Below are 22,855 nucleotides of genomic sequence, written 5' to 3'. Positions count from 1 at the left end.
ATCTAGGGTCGAAAATCACAACCGATAACAACTACGATGATGAAATCCGCGCACGGTTGTTGTCAGCCAACAGAGCCTATTTCAGCTTACAAAGACTGTTCCGCTCGAAACGTCTCACCATAGGGTCAAAGCTGAGGATGGACGATTCCGTAGCCTACACAATGACGAAATCTATGAGCGATACCATGACCGTCCGGTTGTGGATAAAATCCGGCTCAATAGGTTACGGTGGGCGGGTCACTTAATCCGTATGGATGAAGATGATCCCACCCGGAAAGTCTATAAGGGCAATATCTATGGTAGGAAAAGAAGACGAGGCAGACCCTGCCTAAGATGGAGCGATGGCGTGGGCCAGGACGCCAGACAGCTTTTAGGGATATCGAATTGGTGGACCTCGGCGCAAAACCGGGATGTCTGGAGTTCCTTATTAAGGCAGGCCTAGACCGGATACCGGTTGTTGCGCCGTTGATGATGATGATTATAGTTCGACCAGTTGAGCTTAATTCATGATCAGTTTAGAGGGTGAGTATTGGTAAATTATAAAATGGTTTAAAATTGGAACATAAAGGAAACATAAGAATTTTGGTTCAAGTTGGAAGAGAGATTTGCATGATGACTATTTGGCGGCACAGTGGAGACGTGAACCACCGACTGCATCGTCGGTAGTGTAAACGCCTCCGCCGATGCTGGAGGCGAAAGCGGGGCACTTCCTTCTCTTTCCGTCCGCCAATGAAAGCGGACCTGTTTCGAGTCCCTCTCGCAACTGTACACGTGTTGAGTAAATAACTATTTATAACTTGGAATATTATTATTGTTCACGTAGAAATAAAAGGATTTGTAATAGGGCACATCTGCGGGCGAGATAGTAAAGCTGGTTGAGCGTCAGTCTCAATATCGTTGCTTCGAACTCGGGTTTGTGTTCGTTTTTGTGCTGTTTCGATGCTGACTTATCACTGACCAGACTTACATATTTTATTAAAAAATTTAAATATTCATCAATCAATCAGTCGTTGCATAAACGATCAGTTTGCCATAATTTTGTCATTCTAACTGATGGTCAGCCTAAGATTTCATTTTCTTGTTCTTTAGCTTTTGTCTCGTTTACGAACAGGGTTGGCTCGTCGTTATCAATTGCGCCATTTCGTTCTGCCAAAGGCCTGATGTGGATGCAGTCGCAAGGTTTTCAAATCCTTAATAAGCGTCTTCAGTCACTATTGTTTCGCTGGCCTGTTGGTCGCTTACTATCAACTTCGATATTCAGACCCACTCTTGGCAAGTGGATTCCCTTTAGCGCGAATTAGGTGACCATACCATCGAACATGCATCTCTCGCAATTTCTCCACCATCGGTGCAACTCCATTTCGATCGCATGCTATGCTACTAGTGCAATGCAACATCTTCGTTTTCATTAATCCGAGACGACGTTCATCTCTGTTAAAGTCGACCAACACTCAGAGCCATAGACGGTGACAGGGCGGACGGCACTGTTGTAAATTTTATATTTGAAACGTTCGTTGATGTGTCGATCAAAGAGGATGCTAGTCTTAGCCTCATATATCATTATACTCCTAGGAGGCCTAGAATGAAAATTAAATTATTCTTTCTGTCAGTGAAATGTCATCTACCTAATGGCTAAATTTGCTAATTTTTCAATTTTAATTTAATTGTCCCCTGAATTTTAAATTTCTTTATTTTTTTTCTAATTTAAATTAGTAATTTTAGTCCAAACAAATTGCTGTGGTACTAATAAAAATTATAAATTTTACCCGTAAATTCCTAGCGTTTGCTTTGTTGGCATTATTTTCTATTTGGAATGGCCCTTTCAATCAGTCTGAGCCGAAAAAGCTCTTCCTTAGAGTTTGACGAAATCGAGGATACTTATGAAAAGTATGCAGGAGGTGAAACCATCGGGGCACTAATTATTGATGATAGAATTAACTATATTCGAGATGAATGTGATCAATTTGCGGCTGTGATGTTTGGAAAGGGCGCTGATAAACTTGAGGTAAGGCCTGTTATTTGACCTCCTTTGAAGATAATGGAGGATTACTATGCGTTAGTATTTAAACTAGCGATTTAGATTTAAATTTTTAGATTGCTAATTATCTGCTAATGTTTGCAAAAAGAGATTATACATTGTGAGCACCTTGGCAGTCACAGCCCTTCCGTCCAAACCTAATTATGAAAGATACTCATATGATCACGTTACTACCAGCTGCAGAGCTAGCAACACATTCTCACGGTACTTATGGATGAACGATATGAAGAAAATATGCAAAGTATATTCGCTTTGCTGGACAGGGGGTGTTGTGTTGAGCCAATAATTTTGTGAACAGACAGGTTTATGCGGGCTTTTCGACAAAAATATTTGCAGCGTGTTTTACAAAATCCAGTAGTTTGAGCAAAACGGTTTCACTTCACTCAACATGTGAACATGAATTGAGTTCGGGGCTAAAATAGACTGAAAGTGTCTTAGGATCGACAGCCTGTAAAATGACGACGATCTTCCTGCTTCCATAAATTGGCTGCTCCGTAGTATCCCGAAAGCCATTTTTCCTGGCGATGGAGTTCAGTTCTGGTGAATAATCTCAGAAAGAAGTATAGGAAGAACCAACTTGGATGCGCTCCTCCTTATGATTATTATAAGTATTTTCCGTCAAACCAATTCACATTTTGTACGCACATCGTCACTTTTGCACCCAAAAATAAGCCAACACTTTCCAGTCGACTTAACCTATGTATTATGTACGAGCGCATCGCGTTCCCTTTGGTCAAAAGGTAGACTTTTTCGTTGTCAAATGGGGCTGTACATTTTTTTATCAGAATATGGTCATATCAAATGAAAAGGCTCAGCTAGTACCTTTTAGAACCAAATTGTTGGTATCAGTTGTGGAATAAGGGAGTTAGAATTCGAAATATGCACACCGTCGAGTATAATAAGTCTCGTACTTAGAACATATCTAATCAAAACATTTGAAAAACGATGATGCTGATGCTGATCTAGGCCTGAAAATACATCTCATTTAGGGATCTTCTGATTAGACGGGTAGCTTCTCTTGCAACAAGGGCAAAGGAGAAGAAACGCATGTGGAAAAAATGTACGCCCCTCTTTCGCATTTATGGGAAGCTCCTCTCAAAGTCAATACAAAATGATGATACTCGCTATATAGAAAGGGATTCACAGAACACATCTTCTCACCAAATTTTGCGACAATTGGTTCAACTATTTCCTAGTAAATTAGGTGTGACAGTCAGATACACAGATAGGCAGACGGACATTGAATCCATTTTAATGAGGTTTTTTTTCACACAAAACCTTAAAATATCGGAACTCTGTGAATGACCAATTTGATGAATTTGTCCCTCTTCATTGTCTTTGCACTTTCCCTTAGGAACGTTCTGTTAAACAAAACGTCAGGAGAAGAAAAAGAGGGGCATAAGCCCGTATTCGGCACTTTATAGCCTCCGTTATGAATCTCCCTTTCCCTCTCTCTCGATTGTGCCCGAAATTGTATAATTAATCTAATTTGTTCAAATTTTTCTATTTTGGACTCGGAAGTGGGTGTAAACTTTCATCACATGGGGTATCAAATGAAAGGTCTCGATTAGTACTTTCTGAAAACGGTTGGTTTTTGCCATTTATTGGAAAGGTGGGGAGTGCGAGGGGTCGAAAATATTCATCTCTCTCTTACTAAGTGCCGAAGATATCTTCCTATAAGCGAAGTTCTTTTTGGACGCGGTGAAAAGAGTTCCAGATAATTAATCGAATTCCCAACAAGGTACTACGATTGGCAATGAAAATGGTACCAGCCATATTCGCGGGGACTGCCTAAGAGATAGGTTTTCCTAGTAGAGTGGAAACTACAAAAGCCTGTATTGATCCTGAAGCTAGGTAGGTCAATATTTGTATGGTTGCCATTCACCCCTTGGTGGGGTATAGCCCGAGACGGTCGCACTCCTCTTCTACTATTCTGCGCCAAGTGCCCTTGAGGCGACTTATTCGACGGCTATCTTGGTGGAGTGGATTCCACACTATGTCATGACGTAGCTAACAATGCAATTGTCGCCCCTCCTTAAGGTCTGACCTATCCACTGTCACTTCCTTCTTCCTATCTTCTTCGTTTAAGATAGAGGCAGGCCAGCATACTCCGATGATACGACGCAGACAGATGGACCTTGGAGCTTTTGCGTAACAGTGTAGTTCACTTTCCATGTGCTACTCCCATATAGTAACAGAGAAAGAACATTAACACAGAAGTCTTAACTTTATCTTAGTGTTCGGATAACTGCATTTCCAGATTTTACACAGGGCAGCAAAAGCGGATCAAACACTGTTGCTGCGTCGGACAACATCCAGTTCGGTGCCACCGTCGGAAGAAACGACGCTTCCTAGGTATTCAAATTGATCAACGCTTTCGCTTTCCCATTAGTGCAGATAGGGAGAGAAGGGTGACTGTGAACCTTGGTTTCGTTCATATTTATCTTCGGTCCAACTCTACTGACATCTCGTTCTAGCTCCTGACCCATTTTCAAAGGTTTATGGCTCGGTGAGAGTGGAAGCAGATGTCTTCAGCGTAGACGAGGTGTTCCACTGAATTCCTTCACCTCCTCCAGACAAGGCGGCATGAAGAATGTCACCGATAACAAAAAAAAATAATATTGGCGACAAAATGTAACATTGGCGGACTCCGCTTTGGGCTTGAAAATCCTCTGAGATTTTACCTCGGTACAGTACGTGGCATTTAGCGCCATCATATGTCGCTCTGATAATACCTTTATCTTTCTCTAAAATGCCCCTCCTGCGTAGAGCACTCCAGATTCACTCCCTGTTCACGCTATCGAAAGCTTTCTCGAATGCGTGAAGAGCAGGTGTAGCGAAGGTCTTAACTCCGCACAGTGTTCCCATATGATCCATAGGATGTTGATGTGATCAATACAGGAAGATCCGGAGCGGAAACCTGCCTGTGTTCAGTCGATCAAGCTTTCGAGATGTTCTTTGAAGGGTTACAGGATTATTTTAGCTTTTATCTTCCGGACGGCAGGAAGAACGCAGGTACTCTTTCAATCGTTACACTTAAAACGAGTCCCCATCTTTGGGATCTTGACGATCATCCCCTTCTTCCGCTCTCTGGGAAAGGTGTCGGATTCCCAATAGGCCAATAAGGGAGCCAATATGGTTTAGATCGATCTGCTTTCAAAATATAATAGGCAAGGTTCTTCTGTGGATAACCTATAACCGGTTATATGTATTTAATAATTGATGATAATAATATTAATCATTGGCGAAACAATCCAATTGGATCAGGGCCTTGAGGTGTGTTGGAGCATTTTATGCAAGACCGTAACGGTACACTGCAGGATTACAATACCCTGATTTGACTCAGGTACTTCTTCACAGCTGAGTCGACTGGTATCCGACCTTAAATCTCGAAACAAATCCTACTGCCTTCACTGGGATTTGAACCGCGACCTTTCTGTACAATAGCTTTAGGCTTTAACCACTCAGCAATCCGGACACATAATTGATAGTGGCGGTTATTTCTCAAATATACCGTTTGGTTTTCAAAAGGTTGACGCTGCCAAAGTGGTTATTTAGCTAGCGCCAGGAAAGCCTTTCATAAAGGTAAATAATGACGGCCCGAAACACAAACAACGAGGACTTTTATCGCTATTCTTCCGCTTTTTTCTTTTTTAAGCGGCATGACTCTTCACGACTGATGAGTGGGGAGTGAAAGGGCAGTATGCTCCCCGGACTGGAGCTCTCTCGAGGACCCGAAATAGAAATTTCAATGATAAAAAGGGATATTTTTTTGGGAGTAGGGTAGGTGAATGTGTTCACGCACAGAGTATTGGACTCGCGCAACAGTACGCTGTCGAGCTGCCAACTAAATACCTCCCTGTCATTAGAGAACTGGCCCGGAACCGTTTGATGCATTACTTTAGGCTAGCCCTCCCGTTCTCCCGGCTTTGGGAGCCTTCAAGTCAGGGAATCCCTTTCATCAACGCCGTCTTCAGCGTCGTCCGCCACTCCATTGCAGAGCACACAATCAGGACATGTGCAGGTAAGACTGAAATCCTCCACGCCCCCTTAGAAGTTGGGTGAGGAAGTAATCAATCTCACCGTGCGTTCGGTTCAACCACGGGCCCAAATTGTCAATGAACCGCGCAGTCAATCTGCCATTTGGCCCATTTTGCCAAGAGAGTTGCCACTCAGTAAGGGTGCATTGACGTTCTTCACGGGCAACCAGTTCGCCCTTACGGCGGTAGACAGCTTTGCGCTCCTTGGCAAGGAGGGCAATGGGGATCACCCTCGCGATCACCATCACGGCCGGTTCGAAGACGGTGCGATAAGCCGACGCCACCCGCAAAGCTCCCCGTTTCTGCACTTGTACAAGGCGCATACGATGCACCTCCTTGTCAGGGGCATCAGCCCATACCTCCGCGCCATAGAGCAGAACCGACTGCGTTGCTCCAATAAGGAGACGTCTCCTAGTAGATATAGGGCACCCAACATTCCCCATTAGCCGACTCAAGGCCGCGACTTCAACTACAGCTCTGTCCGCGGCTGCTTTAATTTGCTCGAAGAAGCTCATCTTTGAGTCTACTCGAAACCAAGGTATTTAACCACTGGTTTTGACTGTACAGTCAACCCGCCGATCGATATGGGAGGCAGGGTCGAGATTCTCCTTCTGGTCAAGATGACTATTTTGGTTTTTTCCAGCACAAGGCTGAAACCGTGAGCAGTCATCCATCCGCTTACCCATCGCGTCAATATGCCAAGTCTGTTTTGCGTCTATTCAATAGTGCATCCGGCAACAAGTGCCGCAACGTCGTCTGCATACCCGACCAGACACGACTTTTCGGGGAAATCGAGTTTCAGCAGACTATTGTTGGATGCGTTCCAGAGGTGCGGCCCTAGGATGGATCCGTGTGCTGCTCGCGACGTGATTTCCATCCTCTTTTGGCCCTCTACCGTCTCATAGAGCAGGGAGCAGTCTTTTAGATAATCCTTCAATATCCGTAAGAGATAGCTTGGCATCTGGAATGAGTTTTTTAGTGTGCCTAGCGTATCTGTCTATCTTACGGAATTGAAGGCATTTCTGACATCAAACGTTATGAGGCGCTAATCCTTCGGGATCGGCAGCTGTGTGCCTCGGCTCGATGAATCGCATCTACCACCTCCAGAATAGCATCCACTGTAGATGTCCTTGTTCTGAATCCGAATAGCCTTGGGGATAAGTTCCCGACAGCGCGGATCGCTTCAGCGAGTCTACTCCTGATGAGTTTCTCGAATACTTTCCCGGCCGTGTCAGCGGCCGGTATGCAGACGGGAGCTCCGGGTCTCTTTTACCCTTGCTGATCAGCACGAGTCTGGTCACTTTCCAGGGACAGTTAAGCCCTTGAGTGTTTAACGTAGGTACCTGTCGTGGAGACTTAATCCGCGGCTGGTATGCAGACGGGAGCTCCGGGTCTCTTTTACCCTTGCTGATCAGCACGAGTCTGGGCACTTTCCAGGGACAGTTAAGCCCTTGAGTGTTTAACGTAGGTACCTGTCGTGGAGACTTAATCCTTCAGTCTTCTTGAGGCACGGATTGATTTTGTGACCACAATCAGAGCCCCGCTGAGACAAGCAACAACGGTACCAGTCTATACGAGGTGTATGGCTTAGCATTCATACTGGTGGATGCAAGACCTGCCTAAATCTCTACCGAACTAAGGAGTATGGCACCTAACACCATGCCGATGCCCGAAGGTCTCTTCTCGCTTGAGCATAACCACAACCCCCATGAAACTCCCACTAGGGGGCCTATCGCAAATAACCGAGCTGTACTCACATACAGCGGGAGTTCACCCGAAGTATGAGAGTCCAGGAGCTATCCCGATTCCCATGGTACCAGTATACCCTTGATAAGGTTTCGTGACCAATTTGCCACTTCAGATGAGTCCCCATGCAGGCTCGGATCTGATCGCCCCAATTAGGCCTTTGGAGCATTCATCTACTGCATCACGCAAACCAAACCAAAGTGAATACAGCGTCTCCCGGTGCCACCACTATGGAGGTTCTTCTCGACCACTTGGTTTTGGTTTGGCCTACAGGGTTGCCGCCCCGTCTTTCTCACCGCCACCTCTGAACACCACTTTCCAGTGACAAGGAAAAATGTCCTCCTTCAAGCAAGCGTTGAACGCCTCAAGCAGTAATTCTGGCCTTTGGCGGAACACCAGTTTGTAAACTTCCGCCGGGATGCCATCAGGACCTGGCGCCTTCTTGTTTGTCATAGTGAGAACCGCTTCTTCGAGCTCTCTCATTGTGAAAAGGAGGCAATCTTCGACGCTTTCCACGCTATTGACATCAACCCATACGGGATATCTAGGGAACAATACAGGTACAATGCGGTCCATCTGATTGGTACTTAGTATGCAGGGCCTCCGCAAAGCCCCGATTTTCCAATTGACAAGGTTATAGCCGAGTCCCCACGGGTCTTTATTCACCTCGTTGACAAGGTTCTGGCACCAGCGAACTTTGCTTTTATTTATAGCGCTCCGGAGATAAAAAGGGATAATAGAGAGGGGCATAATATCTCAGACCCATATTTTCACCCCGGGAACCGAATTTTCATCTGTGCTCGAATTTTCTCTCTACTATCCTGTGAACTGATTTTATTAAGCTACAGAAAACATTACAAACAGCTGAAACATGGATTCAGTATGGAGGTACTCTGGCAATAATCAGAAAATTGTGTTTTGCATATGAAATGAATATAAAATAAATGATTGACGAATTGGAGGAGAACTTATTATTCTTGTACTTTCATATCTCTTATATTAACTATTATTATAGCACTATTATTTATGTTTTCTCAGGACAACATGTATCAGGCTGTGTTGGAATCCAGTGAAAATCTTTACTCCTATTCAAACAAAGTGGAGCCTGTTGTTGGTTTCACACGAAACGAATTAGATGTGGAAACAAAATTTTTAAGAAAATCTCAGTTGAAAATGAGTTCGAACTCTGATATTAGTTATCCGCCATACCTCCAGCATAATTTCAAATTTGCCGGAGCATGCCTCGAGTTTTCCGAAGCCAGCCCAATAAACGATTTGTTCGCTAAAATTGAGCAGAAAATTCAAAATGAAATGGAAACTGTGGCAAGAAAAACACGAGGATTTGGTGAGTCCATACGAAAATATGAAGATCTAAGGGCAATGGAGCTACCAAAACTGAAACAGGCGGAGAATTCGGTATTAAATATCTGTCGTAAAGTTCGAAAGCTAGAATGTGAATTAATGGCTGTTAAAGTCAGAGTGTGCACGTGGACGGATACTAATCCTGTGCAACATTTCTGTTGTAAAAAGAAATTCATTCAAATTTATACGTTACAGAAACGTTTGGAGAAAGTGCAGAGGGAAGCAATACAAAAAAGATTTGATCTAAAAACGTGTGAAGATGCAAATGCACGTTTGAGGAATTACAATGGAGAGATTAAAGAATGCATAAAGAAGCTACTGAAATTTGGTGAGTCATATTGGCGTGAAATATGCAAAATTCAAGATGACGTATACGAGGGCAAGACAAAAAGTTCAAACAGATCTCCGTCTTGGGAAGGTTTCTCTATTCGAACTTCATCAGTTCCCGAAAATTCGATCGATACTGGAAGGTGTGAATCAAATCCTTCGCATATTTCTTCATCATTTATAAGAATGCCTCGAACTAGAGACGGTACCAATTCAATAACCTCATCAGGCAGCAATCTATCTCATTCGGCTCGAGTAGTGGTAGCCAGAGCGCCTTTTCAAATTATGTCGTTGAGTAGAAGCTCATCCCAACTAACATCCATACCTGGTAATTCGCGCAGAACCTCTTGTTCAATGGCATCTCTAAGTAGAGTGTTTTCCCAGCAGTCAACAGTATCTGACGACACCCTTGCCACCTTTTCAAAAACAGCTTCGTCATGTAGCAAGTCTTCTGAATCGATTGAATCGATATTAACACTTAAAAGCGTATTGAGGATTTCCCTATCGCAGGAATCATTATGTGGAAGGTCATTTCAGTTGCCAATAGCGTCTCCATGCTCAAAATCTAACAAAAACGTAAATAGTTTAAAGTCGCTATCTTCTGGAAGCAGTTCTTCCCGGCCATCAATTACCTGGAAATTATCTTCAGAAGTAACACCTTTTGGAACTACTCGGGATGCTTCTAACGACCTAAACATAGCTATATCTTTTCAAAATAGTGATGGTGAATGCCGTGAAGAAAATGAACCCTTTCTTGTAGAGTCTAAAATGGGCTCAAATGAGGAAGCTGATAGCGACAAGTTCGAAGATGAGAATCGATCAGAGAATGGAGACCATGAATACAGTAGAACTACTTGTAATGAATATTGTACTTGTAATAAGAGTTACACTCCTCCATCTCCAGCAGATGGGGCAGTAATTAACCATCAAATTTTCTTGGATAATTTTATGAAAAATAATCAAAGTGCGGAAAATATTGTTGGTTTGAAGCGTCGTAAAGTAAGACAGGCACTTGATCGGCATAGGCAAGGGAAAAAACACAAAAGAAGTACGAAAAAGGAAGTCGGACATCAGCTAATATACTCACTAAGATCTCAGTCAAGTATAAGTGCCAGGAGTGACATTCAACGAAATGCCAAAGATAAAACTATACTTGTCAATGTTCCTATTGAACCAAATACCAAATCAAAAATATTGTCCAGTCAAGCAAAATATATGCTGTGTGAAATTGTAAGACATGGGGAAGTTAGCACGATTTCTATGAATAACTCCCTCCAGTTGGATCAAAACCAAGCGAAGAAAGAAAGAATATTAGATTCCAGACTGAAGCGATTAATGAGAAGAATTAATGATTTGACTGCGCACTTGGAAACGGCGAAAAAGAAACTTGGAACGTATAGAACGAGCTATCAGCAACTTGTTAAAGCGAACCCTCACCTTGAGGAACCTAAGAAGGCGAGTGCATACTCCATGGATTGTATTCAAAAGCATTGCTCAGTTAAGGGTGCACCAGCTATTCGGAATGATGTAGCGAAAATTAATAATTACAGCCAGGGTAACAGCTCAGGACAATCATGTAAAGAAACTGAACTTTCAGAAAAATCAAACTTAAGCACGCTTATCGCCAGTATAACTAATGAAAATGAAAGTTATTTTCGGGACTATTTGGAATATGGAGACATGATCGAACGTTTTCAAAAGGAATTAAGAAAGTGCGTTCAGGAACTTACTAGACAGGACCAAAACTGCAACGTCTACGAGGAACCCCGAAAACACTCAGATAAACAAGAATGGATAAGCTTCGCCAAAAATATGTCACTTACAGCTAGAAACGCAAAATTGCAACTAGGAAAGTATAAATTAGGTTTGAAAATGACAGAAAAAGAATTAAAATTACAGACGAAAGAAAAGATAAATCTGCAAAGGAAGTTGCATATTTATGCTACACTGCAGCGTCTTTTCCTCGCTCAACATTTTGGGCCGCCTTTGAAAATTCAGATTAAAACCCTAAGCAAGTCAGTTGAAAAATATAAAGGTCTAGCGGAGGACTATAAAAGAAAAAAGAAAGATTTAACTAGAGAGAAAGATGAGATTGCGAATGATTTAAAAATGCTGAAGAGCAGATTGGAAGATGAAAAGCAAGAATTGGAAACCTTAACCAACGTTGCAGCGGAGGAGGTCCGGAACGTAAAACAACAGAATGATTTGCTTATACAAGAATTAGAGGCAGAAAAGTCAGAAAAACGACAACTGGTCGTTCAGTTGGAAAATTCTCATCGATGTCTTGAGGAATGCCAGTCTAAACTAAAAGAAACTAAAAGCGAGCTACTAGCAGTCAGGGAAGTCAAAAATCGAACAGTGCAAAATATGTCAAGCGAAGCCGAAAATCCACCCTCTGGCAGGAACTTCGCCCAAGGTCTATTATCGGCCAACCCAGTAAACAACTTGAGCGTATCGTCCCAAATTTCATTTCGAACTTCAATTGAAGAAGAAATCAGTCATTCCAAATCTATGCAAACTTTCTGGGAAACGCTCCAACGAGAAGTGCAAGGTGTCATTCGTAGTATACAATCTCATTCTGGGAAGGACGATATTCAGAATGAATTGACTAAAATCAATAGATCGATTCAGGAAATTCAGTCCAATTCGAATATTACGTCTGAGAAGTTGGTGACAACTTTGAATGCCTACAGCGCAGCGATTCGTGATAAAGATCCTCAACTGTATGGGATCTGTATTAAAATGGTTCTGGAGGGAATAGACTATCTTGATTTCAGCGAGTTAATTTACTTACATTATGCAGTTTATAATGCTGGTCTAAGGTTCCGTAAGAAGATGAGAATGAACCAATGCAGACGTGAGATTCCCGTGACTCCTCCAGGCGACGGACATCATAATCCAGAGGTTCTAAGATGTAGGTACCTTATATGATTTTTGGTGGTTTTATAAGCCAGTACCTAAAGCTATATTAAAATGGGAGCTGACTGACATAAAACTTGAGGATTTAGTAAACATTAGGCATGCTTACGATAAATTTTAGTAGATTTTGAGTTGTTTTCTGAATGTGTGTAACACAGGAGGTGCTAACATCGGCCTCGAAAGGGATCACTGATCTAATGTTTCTACCGCTCATATAATTCAGCTGTCGTATGACAGTGGGAGAGCAATCTTGCTGACCAGACGGCAGATATCTTGAATATCCCGCCTGAGAATATTAATGAGCATTGAACCGCGATCAAAGATGTCGTTTTCTCAGGTGCTAGCCGGCCGTTAACCACATCTCGAAGAGTGACGAAAGTCGATCGACGAACGCAAGGGATTGCTGGCTCTTGATCGCTACGAGCGACGGCGAACATGAGAACCGAGTCCGAGAGAAATCCTGAGAAGTTCAATGTAATGTAAGAAGGGAAAGGGAACTTATTATCATCTAGTGAAGGAAGCTGAAGCTGTCGAAGATAGCAATGATTTCAGAATAGTATACTACGTTGCGAAAGAACTTGCGTATGGTAGCAAAATTTTTCAATGATCGTCTTTTGAAGGACTTTAACGGTCGAATCCTTATCCACACTGACGAGGAGGTCGGCTTGACGGTCTGTCTGCAGACCAATTCATCACCCCTCCTCTAGACTACAGTCGACTTATACAGAAATTATGGGAATTGGAAAAGTTTCTCAGTGAGTCGAATGAAAGTAGGATCATTAATATTCTGAAAAAGGGCACATGCAATTTTCTTCTTCAGCTTTTGTCCCGCCGGGAGCGAGGTCAATTTGTCTTGACCGGTTGCGCTATTTTCCTTGACCGGTCTTTTGGTCGTTTTTCATAAACTTCGATATTCAGACTAATCTTGGTAAGTGAATTATTGTTAGCGAGAATTATATGTTCATACCATCGAACAAGCTCTTTCTCGTAATTTTTCCAACTTGCCTGTTAGACGGAACCAAATAGCTTCTGGTGAAGCTTCGTGGCTGAAGCCACTTCACATGAGTCTCCGGGCAAACTTGGGTCTGATCCTCCAATGTGGAGATTCTCATATGCCACTTAGTATTGTTGACAGTATTGCTGCCATGTCAATTTCCTTGCTACCATAGAACACCAGTGGCGCTGATAGGTGGAATTGCTAAAAATGTCGGCAGACAATGAAAAAATTTTTCCGTTGAAATCCATTCGAAATATTCTCGCCATTTATCCGTCGTAGTTCGTTGGTTGGGAAGCAAAGTACCGTTCTTGTCATTAACGCAAAAGAAGCTTTCGATATCCTGTGTGTGTTGGTGTCGGCTTTTTTCAAATTGATAGCTCTTTCTCTCGTCATCTCGAATGTCCAGTTTATCGTCAGAGCTTTGTAATGAACCGCTCCCGTAGCAGTAATCGCTTTCTTTGCTTCCCGGTTTACATCCTTGCAAATTTGCCAATTGGTCACCATTTGATCGTCGATAAGTTGATGGCAGAAGCGTTTCTTCTCACGACCTTAATTTTAGCATTGTCATCCCAAGGCCGGGTATCCCGATTGATGGACCGCTTGAGTAGGACAATTGGAAAGGTATCTGCATGCTTCATGCTTCCTGCCCGTCACAGAGATAATGTTTTAAATGATCATGAAACGCATCAAAGAACCCCGCGAAAGTTTTATCAACGGAAAATGGGCTGGCTTTCGCTCCGGATCCTCCTGCATTGACCACGTCAAGACTCTACGGATCATTTTGAAACAGTGCGCGAAGTTTGGATCTCCACGCCACCTGCTCTTCATCGACTTCCAGAAAGTTTTCGATAGTACGAAGAGGAGTGTGTCTTCGCTGTTTTACGCAAGAGGAGAATTCCGCAGAAATGAATGCCTGTTATCAATGTGACGTATGATGGCGCATTACATATTGCACCGAGGTAAAATCTCGGAGAATTTTGAGGTCCAAAGCGGAGTTCGTCAGGATTACTTCTTGTCATCAAAGTAAATATTACTTTTTGTTATCGATGAAGATTTTCATGTTGCTATGTTTGGAGGACGTGGGAGAGTTGAATGGTTTAGGATATCTTTCCTAAAGCAGTGGCTCGGGTTTTTGCCATTTGGCTTTGGATTTGAAAAGCAGCTATATTTGAAGTGAAGCTAAACATTAACAAATTCAGTGTTCTCAACGATAGCACCGAACTGGAAGGTGTCCGACGCATTAGCAGCGCTTGTTCTGCTATCTCAACACCAAGTTGAGACTGTCTATGTTAGGGTTCTTTGTGTGTCGCTAGCTGGAAGTAGTACATAGAAAGTGACCCCTATTGTTACTCAAAAGCCTCAAGCCTTCACCAATATTTGGCTGTCACCTATCATCCTAGCACCCAAGCCTGATACTATTTCAAACAAACTACTTCATCGGCGAGCAAACTAATGGGAAAGCGGAACTGGCAATGCATGTGCCAAACGTCAAGAAGGGGCGTGCAATCCATTGGTGTCTACACCATGCATTAGAACCAATTCGACCAAAATGGGCGACGGGTGGGCGTTTGCCTAAAACAGTCGAGAAGTAGTTGAAGCCTCTCGGGAGGTCCTAGAAGGAGTTGAGTCGCATTTCAGCGAATCGCGAACAAAGGCCCGTTGGAAGGGAATGACGTCCTAGTACCGATTAAGGGGTAAATATAAACCATATGATAAACGAGGCATTTTCGCCTTTGTTCCCTGTATTTAGTTTTTACAAGGTCCGAAATTAGACTGGTAAATAGTCAACAGGTTATGAAGTTCATTTTACATATATTTATAAATAGTTTACCTATATATTTAATTTTCGTGGGTTTTTGGTTTTGATTGTAATATATGTAGCCTTGTAAATATATGCTAGTACTTATGAAATATTTTGGTGCAGTGTAAAAGACCCGTGGAGTATACTTTCAGCTTTTACAAATCTTAATACCTCTTTAAGGCTTTTCGATTGTCTAGATTTCTGCCAAGTTAATATTTCAATGCTCTAGAAGTGGGTGTAGCTTTGGTCTTGGTCCTTCCTTTAAACTTAAATGTGCCCTCAGTCTCCCACGAACACATTTTTTGTGTCTGTTTAATTAAAGTTGCCACAGTGTATGATTTTTACTCATTAAAGCCACCTGAGGGTTCTCTTAACCTAAGTTGAATTTGCTTTACTAAATGGTTGCCAATAAAATTTTTCGGTATTGTAGCCCTATGTTGACGTTGGTGTTTCAGACTTTTTCTTTCATTCATAAATTTGAAACAATGAAAGAAATCGTGTCTGGTATCTCAGGTTACTATTTCAACTTGGACAGTTAGGTTTAATTTGTTGCATTGTCGATCCTTGTGACATATTCTCTGCATCTAAATCTTAATGTTGAGAATCAGTCTGCGAGTCCAATAGGTCTTCTTTGACCATTGCCATGTTGTAATCATCTAGTTAATGATTCTTCTCTATCAGTGTCCGCAATATTCAAATCAGATATTTCAGTGGGCCTGGCTTTTGACCCTGTATGGCTGGAACGGATGTAATGTATTTCTTCGGTTTTTCATTCGAAAGCTTTCGTTCCTTCACATTGCTTTCGATAAATGCAACCAGGTGACCTGGAAAATTTGCCCATAACTGCGCCAACCGACTATTTTTCACAATCCTTATTCGCACTACCCTATCCATGCATTGCAGTTGTGATCATGACAAAAACCAATTTTATGGAGTCAATAGTTGATCTAGCTCTTGGCCAAATTATCGGTCTGAGAAGTCTCCTATCCTCTCAACAACTCATAGCCGTTTATTACAGATTATCCTCTCGAGGATTTCCCCCAGGATTCAAATACATATGGATCGTGCAACGGTAGTTAATGAGGAATTTACCGGTTTTAATGCATTTTCAAGAGGCAGTAAAAACGATGCCCTGAACAACTTCCCAAATATATCTGATCGATTCGCAACAGTCAGCTTAATGGCTTTACTTAGATATAATGTCGAAACCAAGTACTTTGTTGCTTCCCATCCTGTCTAAGCAATTTTTCCCTTGTTGCTGCGAATATTATAATACTATCATGTCTCTGGAGGCACTGCACTTGCGACTCTGAGGAACTAACCTATGAATAATCCTTTTAAGAATATCTGATCATGTGGTACCTGATGCATGGCCTCTGAATCTAGGTATTTAATCTTTCTAGGCGCTTCCCCACTGAGTTATATTTTCCCTTGGCAGCTTCGCTTTTACTGTCATCACGGCTTTAATTCATGGTACGGTATACGGAGGCACCCCGTTTTACATAATAGCGCTCTCTTGGAGTGTGCACCAGGGACATTATTTTCGTCTTGTCAAAGGTTGAGAGGTTGCCTGATGACCGCATATTACGTATGTTATCTGTGCAGATAATGTACTGAAAAAATGTTGCCAATTGGAAAAGTTTCATTTGCATCATTTATTGTAGCCATTTGCTTTTCTGAATTACAGGTAATTTGCGAAAGCTGAGTCTACAACAGCCCTATAGTGGTTGGGACCGCAGTACACCTAATAAGTAGTATCCGCACTGCGTGGACCGGACTTGTGAACGTATTGGGGGTATCCGCATCGAGGGTCTCTATGATGTGAACGGATAAGTTTCTCCAATACATTCGCAAGTTTGAACCATTTAGTGGCGGTACTACTGATCAGATATACTGTGATTGGGACGACTTGAGCGAACCTGATTTTCCCACGGCAGTTAACCCTTTTTTGAATTAAAGACATTTCTTGCTTCCGGCAGTGTGCATTTAACCTGTCCCTTGCCTTCCATTATATAGCATTCGCTTGTAATCGTCCTCATTGTCTGGCAATATGACTTTTTTCCCCGGCACCGGCAAGATCGATATCTTTCTTCTTTTTCTTCAGCCTTTGTCCCGTTCACAAGCGGGGTCGACTCGTCGTGATCGGCTTCGCCATTTGGCTCTATCGAATGCCTGATCTGGGTGCAATCTCGAGGCTTCCAAATCCCCATCCAGCGTATCAAGCCACCGTTGCTTAGGTCTGCCTTTTGGTCGTTTACCATCGACTTCGATGTTCAGACCAATCTTTGCAAGTGAATTCTCGTTTGCACGAATTACGTGACCATACCATCGAAGACGCCTCTCTCGCAACTTTTCCACGATCGGTGCAACCCCATAACGATCGCGGATATCCTCATTTCGGATGTGATCTAAACGTGTGACGCCACTAGTCCAACGTAGCATCTTCGTCTCCATTACCGCGAGACGCCGTTCATTGTCTTTTATGGTCGGCCAACACTGAGAACCATAGAGAGCGACTGGACGGACGACATTGCGGTAAATTTTAGATTTGAGACGTTCGTTGATACGTCGATCACAAAGGACACCAGTTGTGGAACGCCACTTCATCCAGGTTGCGTTAATGCGTGAAGCAATTTCATAACGCAGCTCTCCATTGGCTGATAGCGTTGACCCGAGGTATTTAAATCGCTCAGTTCTGGGCAGATCACTGCCGCTGACAGTAATTGTGCCTGTTTCATGGTTTCATGGATCGGTCGTCAAAAATTCAGTTTTGTTTAAATTCAATCTGAGACCGTGTTGCATGAGGCGATCATTCCATTTTTGAACAAGTTGCTCGAGATCATTTTTGCTATCAGATGCTAGGAAAACATCATCTGCATAAAGCAGTGTGTGGGGCGCTGGACGTTGGATATCCCGTGTGACGGTGTCCATAACAAGGACAAAGAGGAGTGGTGAGAGGGCACTTCCTTGATGAACTCCAACAGAGACACGAAGCGGTTTTAATACACCCGCCATACTTCGAACTTTACTTTTCGGATCGTGGTAGAGCAATTGAACCCAGCGCACGAGTTCTTCTGGCACGAAGTGTTGTCGTAAAGCATACCAGATGAGTTCGTGTGGTACACGGTCAAACGCTTTCTCTAGATCCAGAAAGGCAATGTAAAGAGGGCGATGCTTCTCACGGTGTTTCTCCATGAGTAACCGCGCAGCGTGTATTGCGTCAGTAGTTCCGCAGTTCTTGACAAATCCGGCTTGATTCACGGTTATTTCAACGATTTCGCGAATACGGTTGTCAAGAATGTGTTCAAAAATCTTCATGGTATGGGAAAGTAACCGGATCGGACGGTAATTTGAACTTTCTGCTGGGCTACCTTTCTTTTTCCATATTGGAACAGTGGTACTTTCTTGCCAGTCAGATGGTGTTCTTCCTTCCTGAATAATCCGGTTAAAGAATTCACTGAGCCACAGTGTTGGGTCCCAGCTCTTCGCTTTCCAGAGCTCAGATGCGATGTCGTCAGGTCCTGTCGCTTTCCCCGATTTCATTTGTTTTATTGCTTCCTCGACTTCAGTTGCGCTGACTGGTGGAACTGCTCCAAATGTCGGCAATGATTGTGGAAGCGGAGGATGAGCAAATTCTTCAGTTGAAATCTGCTCGAAGTATTCTCGCCATCTATCCGTTGCGGCTCGACAGTTGGTAAGCAAAGTACCGTTCTTGTCATTAACACAACAGAAGTGTTCAATATCCTGTGTGCGTTCATCACGGCTTTTAGCAAGTCGATACAGATCTCTCTCGCCATCCCGAGTGTCCAGTTTATCGTAAAGATTTTTGAAATGGTTCGCTCGGGTGACAGCGACCGCTTTCTTTGCTTCCCGGTTGGCATTCTTATAAATTTGGCAATTAGCAGGCGTTTTATCGTCGAGAAATTTGTGGTAGAGGCGTTTCTTTTCACGGACCTTCATTTCAACATCATCATTCCAAAGCCAAGTATCTCGGTTGATGTACCGCTTACCCGGCTTGGTGACCCCGAGGGTTGCAGAGGCCGCTTTGTGGATCGTGTCTTTCATTTGGTTCCATGATTCTTCCACATTCGTAATGGTTGGCAATCGTATGAGTAAGACCGTTTCTTCATTCTTCTCACCAAATCGCCACCATTTAATGCGCGGCGGGCCAGTGCGTTCCTCACGCCGTTTTATCGGTGGCTTAATTCGCAGAACAGCAATCAACGGCCGATCCTGAGGTGCGATGGTCTCATAGGGAACGACTTTGCAATCAGTGACAGTGGTAAAATGTTGGCGTCTTATGAGAATATAGTCGATTTGCGTTTTATTGTTCCCACTATAAAATGTGGGAAGATGAGACAATCGTTTGATGAACCATGTATTCATAAGTACAAGGTCATGGGTGTCCGCAAAATCGATTATACGCTCGCCACCTTCATTGCGCGCTCCGAACCGCTTTCAACCATGGTACCTGTTACCGTCTGCCTTTTCACCCACATGACCATTAAGGTCGCCGGCAATGATTATGTAATCGTCAGCAGGCACGTGACAAATCTTTTCATCGAGAAGTTGCCAGAAGGCATCTTTCTCGGCATCTGGTCGGCCTGTCTGTGGTGCATACGCGGTGAAGAAGTGAATAGTGCGATCAGCTGATATAATGGTGAGCTTCATCAGCCGATCATCAAATCATTCGACTTCTTTAATGGCATCACGGAAACCCTCTGAGATGGCAATGCCAACACCATATTGAGTGTGTGGGTTACCAAAATAGAGAAGTTTGTAGCCATTTTTACCGCGTTCGCGTTCAATGTCGCAGCTTTTGGAACCAGACCATCAGGTTTCTTGCAGAGCGCAGATATCAATGCACCTTTTCTGAAGGTCTCTTGCGAGTTCCTCGGTCTTTCCAGTTAGGGTACCAACATTTAGCGTGCAGACACGTATTTGTTTTGTTCGTTGTGTGCGGACTAACTTGCTTACGTCCTGACGCCGTCCATGCGTCAAGAACCCTTGCCCATTTCTCGACAGGACCGGGGCCCGTCCTGCCGCGTCGACTGAGGTGGACGCCCTAGCATTTCTCCGAGGCCTGTGACTTAATCCGATCATCATGTTTGTAACGACATTCTATGCATTTTCTTGGTCGACCTGTCGCGGGGCCTGTCACCAAGAGAGATCAGGTAGGATTTAGCGTAGTAGAATAACTCCAACTATACTCTATTTATCTCTTTCCCTGATCTCAGCATTTTATTTTTGTTTTACTGAGGATAGTACAGAGTACGTTGCCTCAAACCCTCCTCCTTTACCTGGGCTTGGGACCAGCAAACTATGTTAATAGCATGGCGGAGTTCGGCAAGATCGATATCAATATTTGAATACACCCTTGAAAGATGCTGAAAGTCTGCTCTCGAATACGACACTGCATAGAGAATTTTTCTCTTTCCAGGAGTTTATAAGCTTCCTCATTATCTTTTCAACTCCAAGATGGGGTTTCTTTTGGGTTTCCTCGGATTTTGCCGATATTTCTCCGTATATCATCCATATCATTTCACGTGGTTTAGTATGGCTGCGTAAGACCTGCAGTTGAGATGACAATTGCATTGCAGCTCAAACTTAGTTCCGCTGTTGGGTACTTTGTACTTGCTTATGGACTCACTTGCCGGTGCTTATATTTTGAGCACTGCTGTGCTACATTTCGAGGTTTTCACCTTTTTCCTCGGACTGGATGACAAGTTTTTCTATTCATTTGGTATTCTTGATGATCCTCGGACCCTTTTATTTCCTGTAGATCGGCAAGATTGGCAAGTGTAGTGGAGTGGAGTACTTTTTGGATTGTCTTTTATAAATTCGATCGAGGCGAGGGTACAGGTGGAAAAGAGGTGTGAGATGTTTCGCTCCGAATTCAATTAGTACTTTAGAAAACAGTTTTCCATTGCAAAGTAGGGGAGTGATGGGTTAAAAAGTCCAAGTTGGAGTGAGGCAGTACTAATTCAACTTAACTAAGAAACTACTCAACTAAAAATGAAAGTGCCCTATACAAAGTCTGGATTTCAAAATACATCCGATCTTAATATTATATTATTTTATTTTCGGATATTACCAGAAAGCCCCTTTAAATTCGTCTTGAGATTACAGAAACTTAAAGGTCAATAAAAGATGATAAGTTTCAATTTTTGAGGGATTCTCTATTTCGTGTGAATTTAGAAAAAGTGGTTCCCGAAATACCGGTATTTGCGAATAAAATAAAAATACAAGTGAAAAAGCAAAAGCAAAAATGTTTAGAGTTGCCAATTTACAGTTTATGATTTTTATTTAGAAAAAATACTGTAATATTAAATTTTATTATTCATAAAATCTACTTAAATAATTTGTGTTGATAAATGAACATTTACTTTTTAGTGCAACAACTGGAAAGAGACATGAACAAAACCCAGGAAATACTACGGCAACTTCAAAGGCAGATGAAAGAGAGCTAATAATCTTATGTAACTAACAGGGGCGTATCGCTTTGTGAATTGTTTGGTATTTTCAGTTATAATTTTGTAAATACGTTTTTTTGGCTCAAAAAATGAAATCATTACTATTGAATAAAGTATTTTAAGGTAGTTTTTGTTTTGGAATAGATTTTTGAATTTTACGTGAAAATAATAAAAAATTTGGTGAAAATGTAACTTCTGGCTAACACTTGTGCTTCGTATTGTATAAAATCAGGGTGAAATCACAAGTCTATCGGCTGTTCTTCTAAGGGACCAAGTGCAATATGCAGACATGAAAAAAATACAATTATTTCGAAACTTTGCTTCTCTTTTTTTATTCCGAGAGCTTTAGACCCAGACACGCGAAAAGCAGTTTAGGATTACGTCGTTTTGAATGGGTCACTGGCCTATAATAGGGAACCATGCCAACAAACCGCCGGCATACTTCTCACTATTGAAAGAAGGGAAAGAAGGAAGAATCCTGTAACTTTTGCTGCGATTGCCCTGCTCTAGGTAAAGACACGCTATTAGACAAGACAGTCACGGTCTGTCATCAAAACATCGCATCACAACGGTATTTGGGCTCGTTGGAGTTTGTAGGTATACCTAACAAGCGTTTTTTCTGCTAATGACGACAATAAACTGCCAGGTATTTACGTTACTACCTAGACTGCCATGATAATCCATCTATTGGATGCGGCTAGAAAAGGGATTATATGGGTGAAGTTCGTATCAGCTGGGTTATTTGTCCGATTGCAAAGTGAATATCGAGTGACTGGTGCTTGAAGTGCGTCCAAATGCAGAGGGGAAGCGGGCATTACCGGTTGGCATTGCCCCTCAATGGAGCATAGCAAGTTAAGCCCACATAGTTACCATCGTTGCTCCTTCCAGGACTAGCCGAGAAATTTACATACCTCGTCTACTGTTCCGCACTACGTAATTCAAAGGGCACTCAGTCGTTGGCCCTCCTAGAATAGAGATTCTACTGTACATAGCATATATAACAATAGAGTTGTCGCCTCTTTTAATGAGTGGTCTACGCACTGTTACTTCAAATTCTACACACTGGTCAATACAGCCACGGTTATTTCGCCGTATGCCAGCAAATTTGAGCAGAACAACAACTTTATGAATGTACAAAGAGCCTGTGATACT

At 42.7% G+C, this 22,855-nt stretch overlaps 1 protein-coding gene across 1 annotated transcript; it reads left to right on the top strand.

Annotated features, from left to right (window-relative positions):
• Window positions 1–1,045: 1,045 nt before the first annotated feature.
• Window positions 1,046–21,839, top strand: LOC119653190. The gene is made up of 3 exons (XM_038057747.1): window positions 1,046–2,005; window positions 8,863–12,427; window positions 21,624–21,839. The coding sequence occupies exons 1-3, from the start codon at window positions 1,814–1,816 to the stop codon at window positions 21,698–21,700; spliced, it is 3,834 nt and encodes a 1,277-aa protein (XP_037913675.1). The 5' UTR covers window positions 1,046–1,813; the 3' UTR covers window positions 21,701–21,839.
• The last annotated feature ends 1,016 nt before the right edge of the window (window positions 21,840–22,855 follow it).

Source organism: Hermetia illucens, chromosome 3, assembly GCF_905115235.1.
Source record: "Hermetia illucens chromosome 3, iHerIll2.2.curated.20191125, whole genome shotgun sequence".
In the NCBI taxonomy this organism is placed as follows: domain Eukaryota; kingdom Metazoa; phylum Arthropoda; class Insecta; order Diptera; family Stratiomyidae; genus Hermetia; species Hermetia illucens.
The sequence above is the reverse complement of the archived record's forward strand: the minus strand, read 5'-3'. Positions and strand labels throughout refer to the sequence as shown.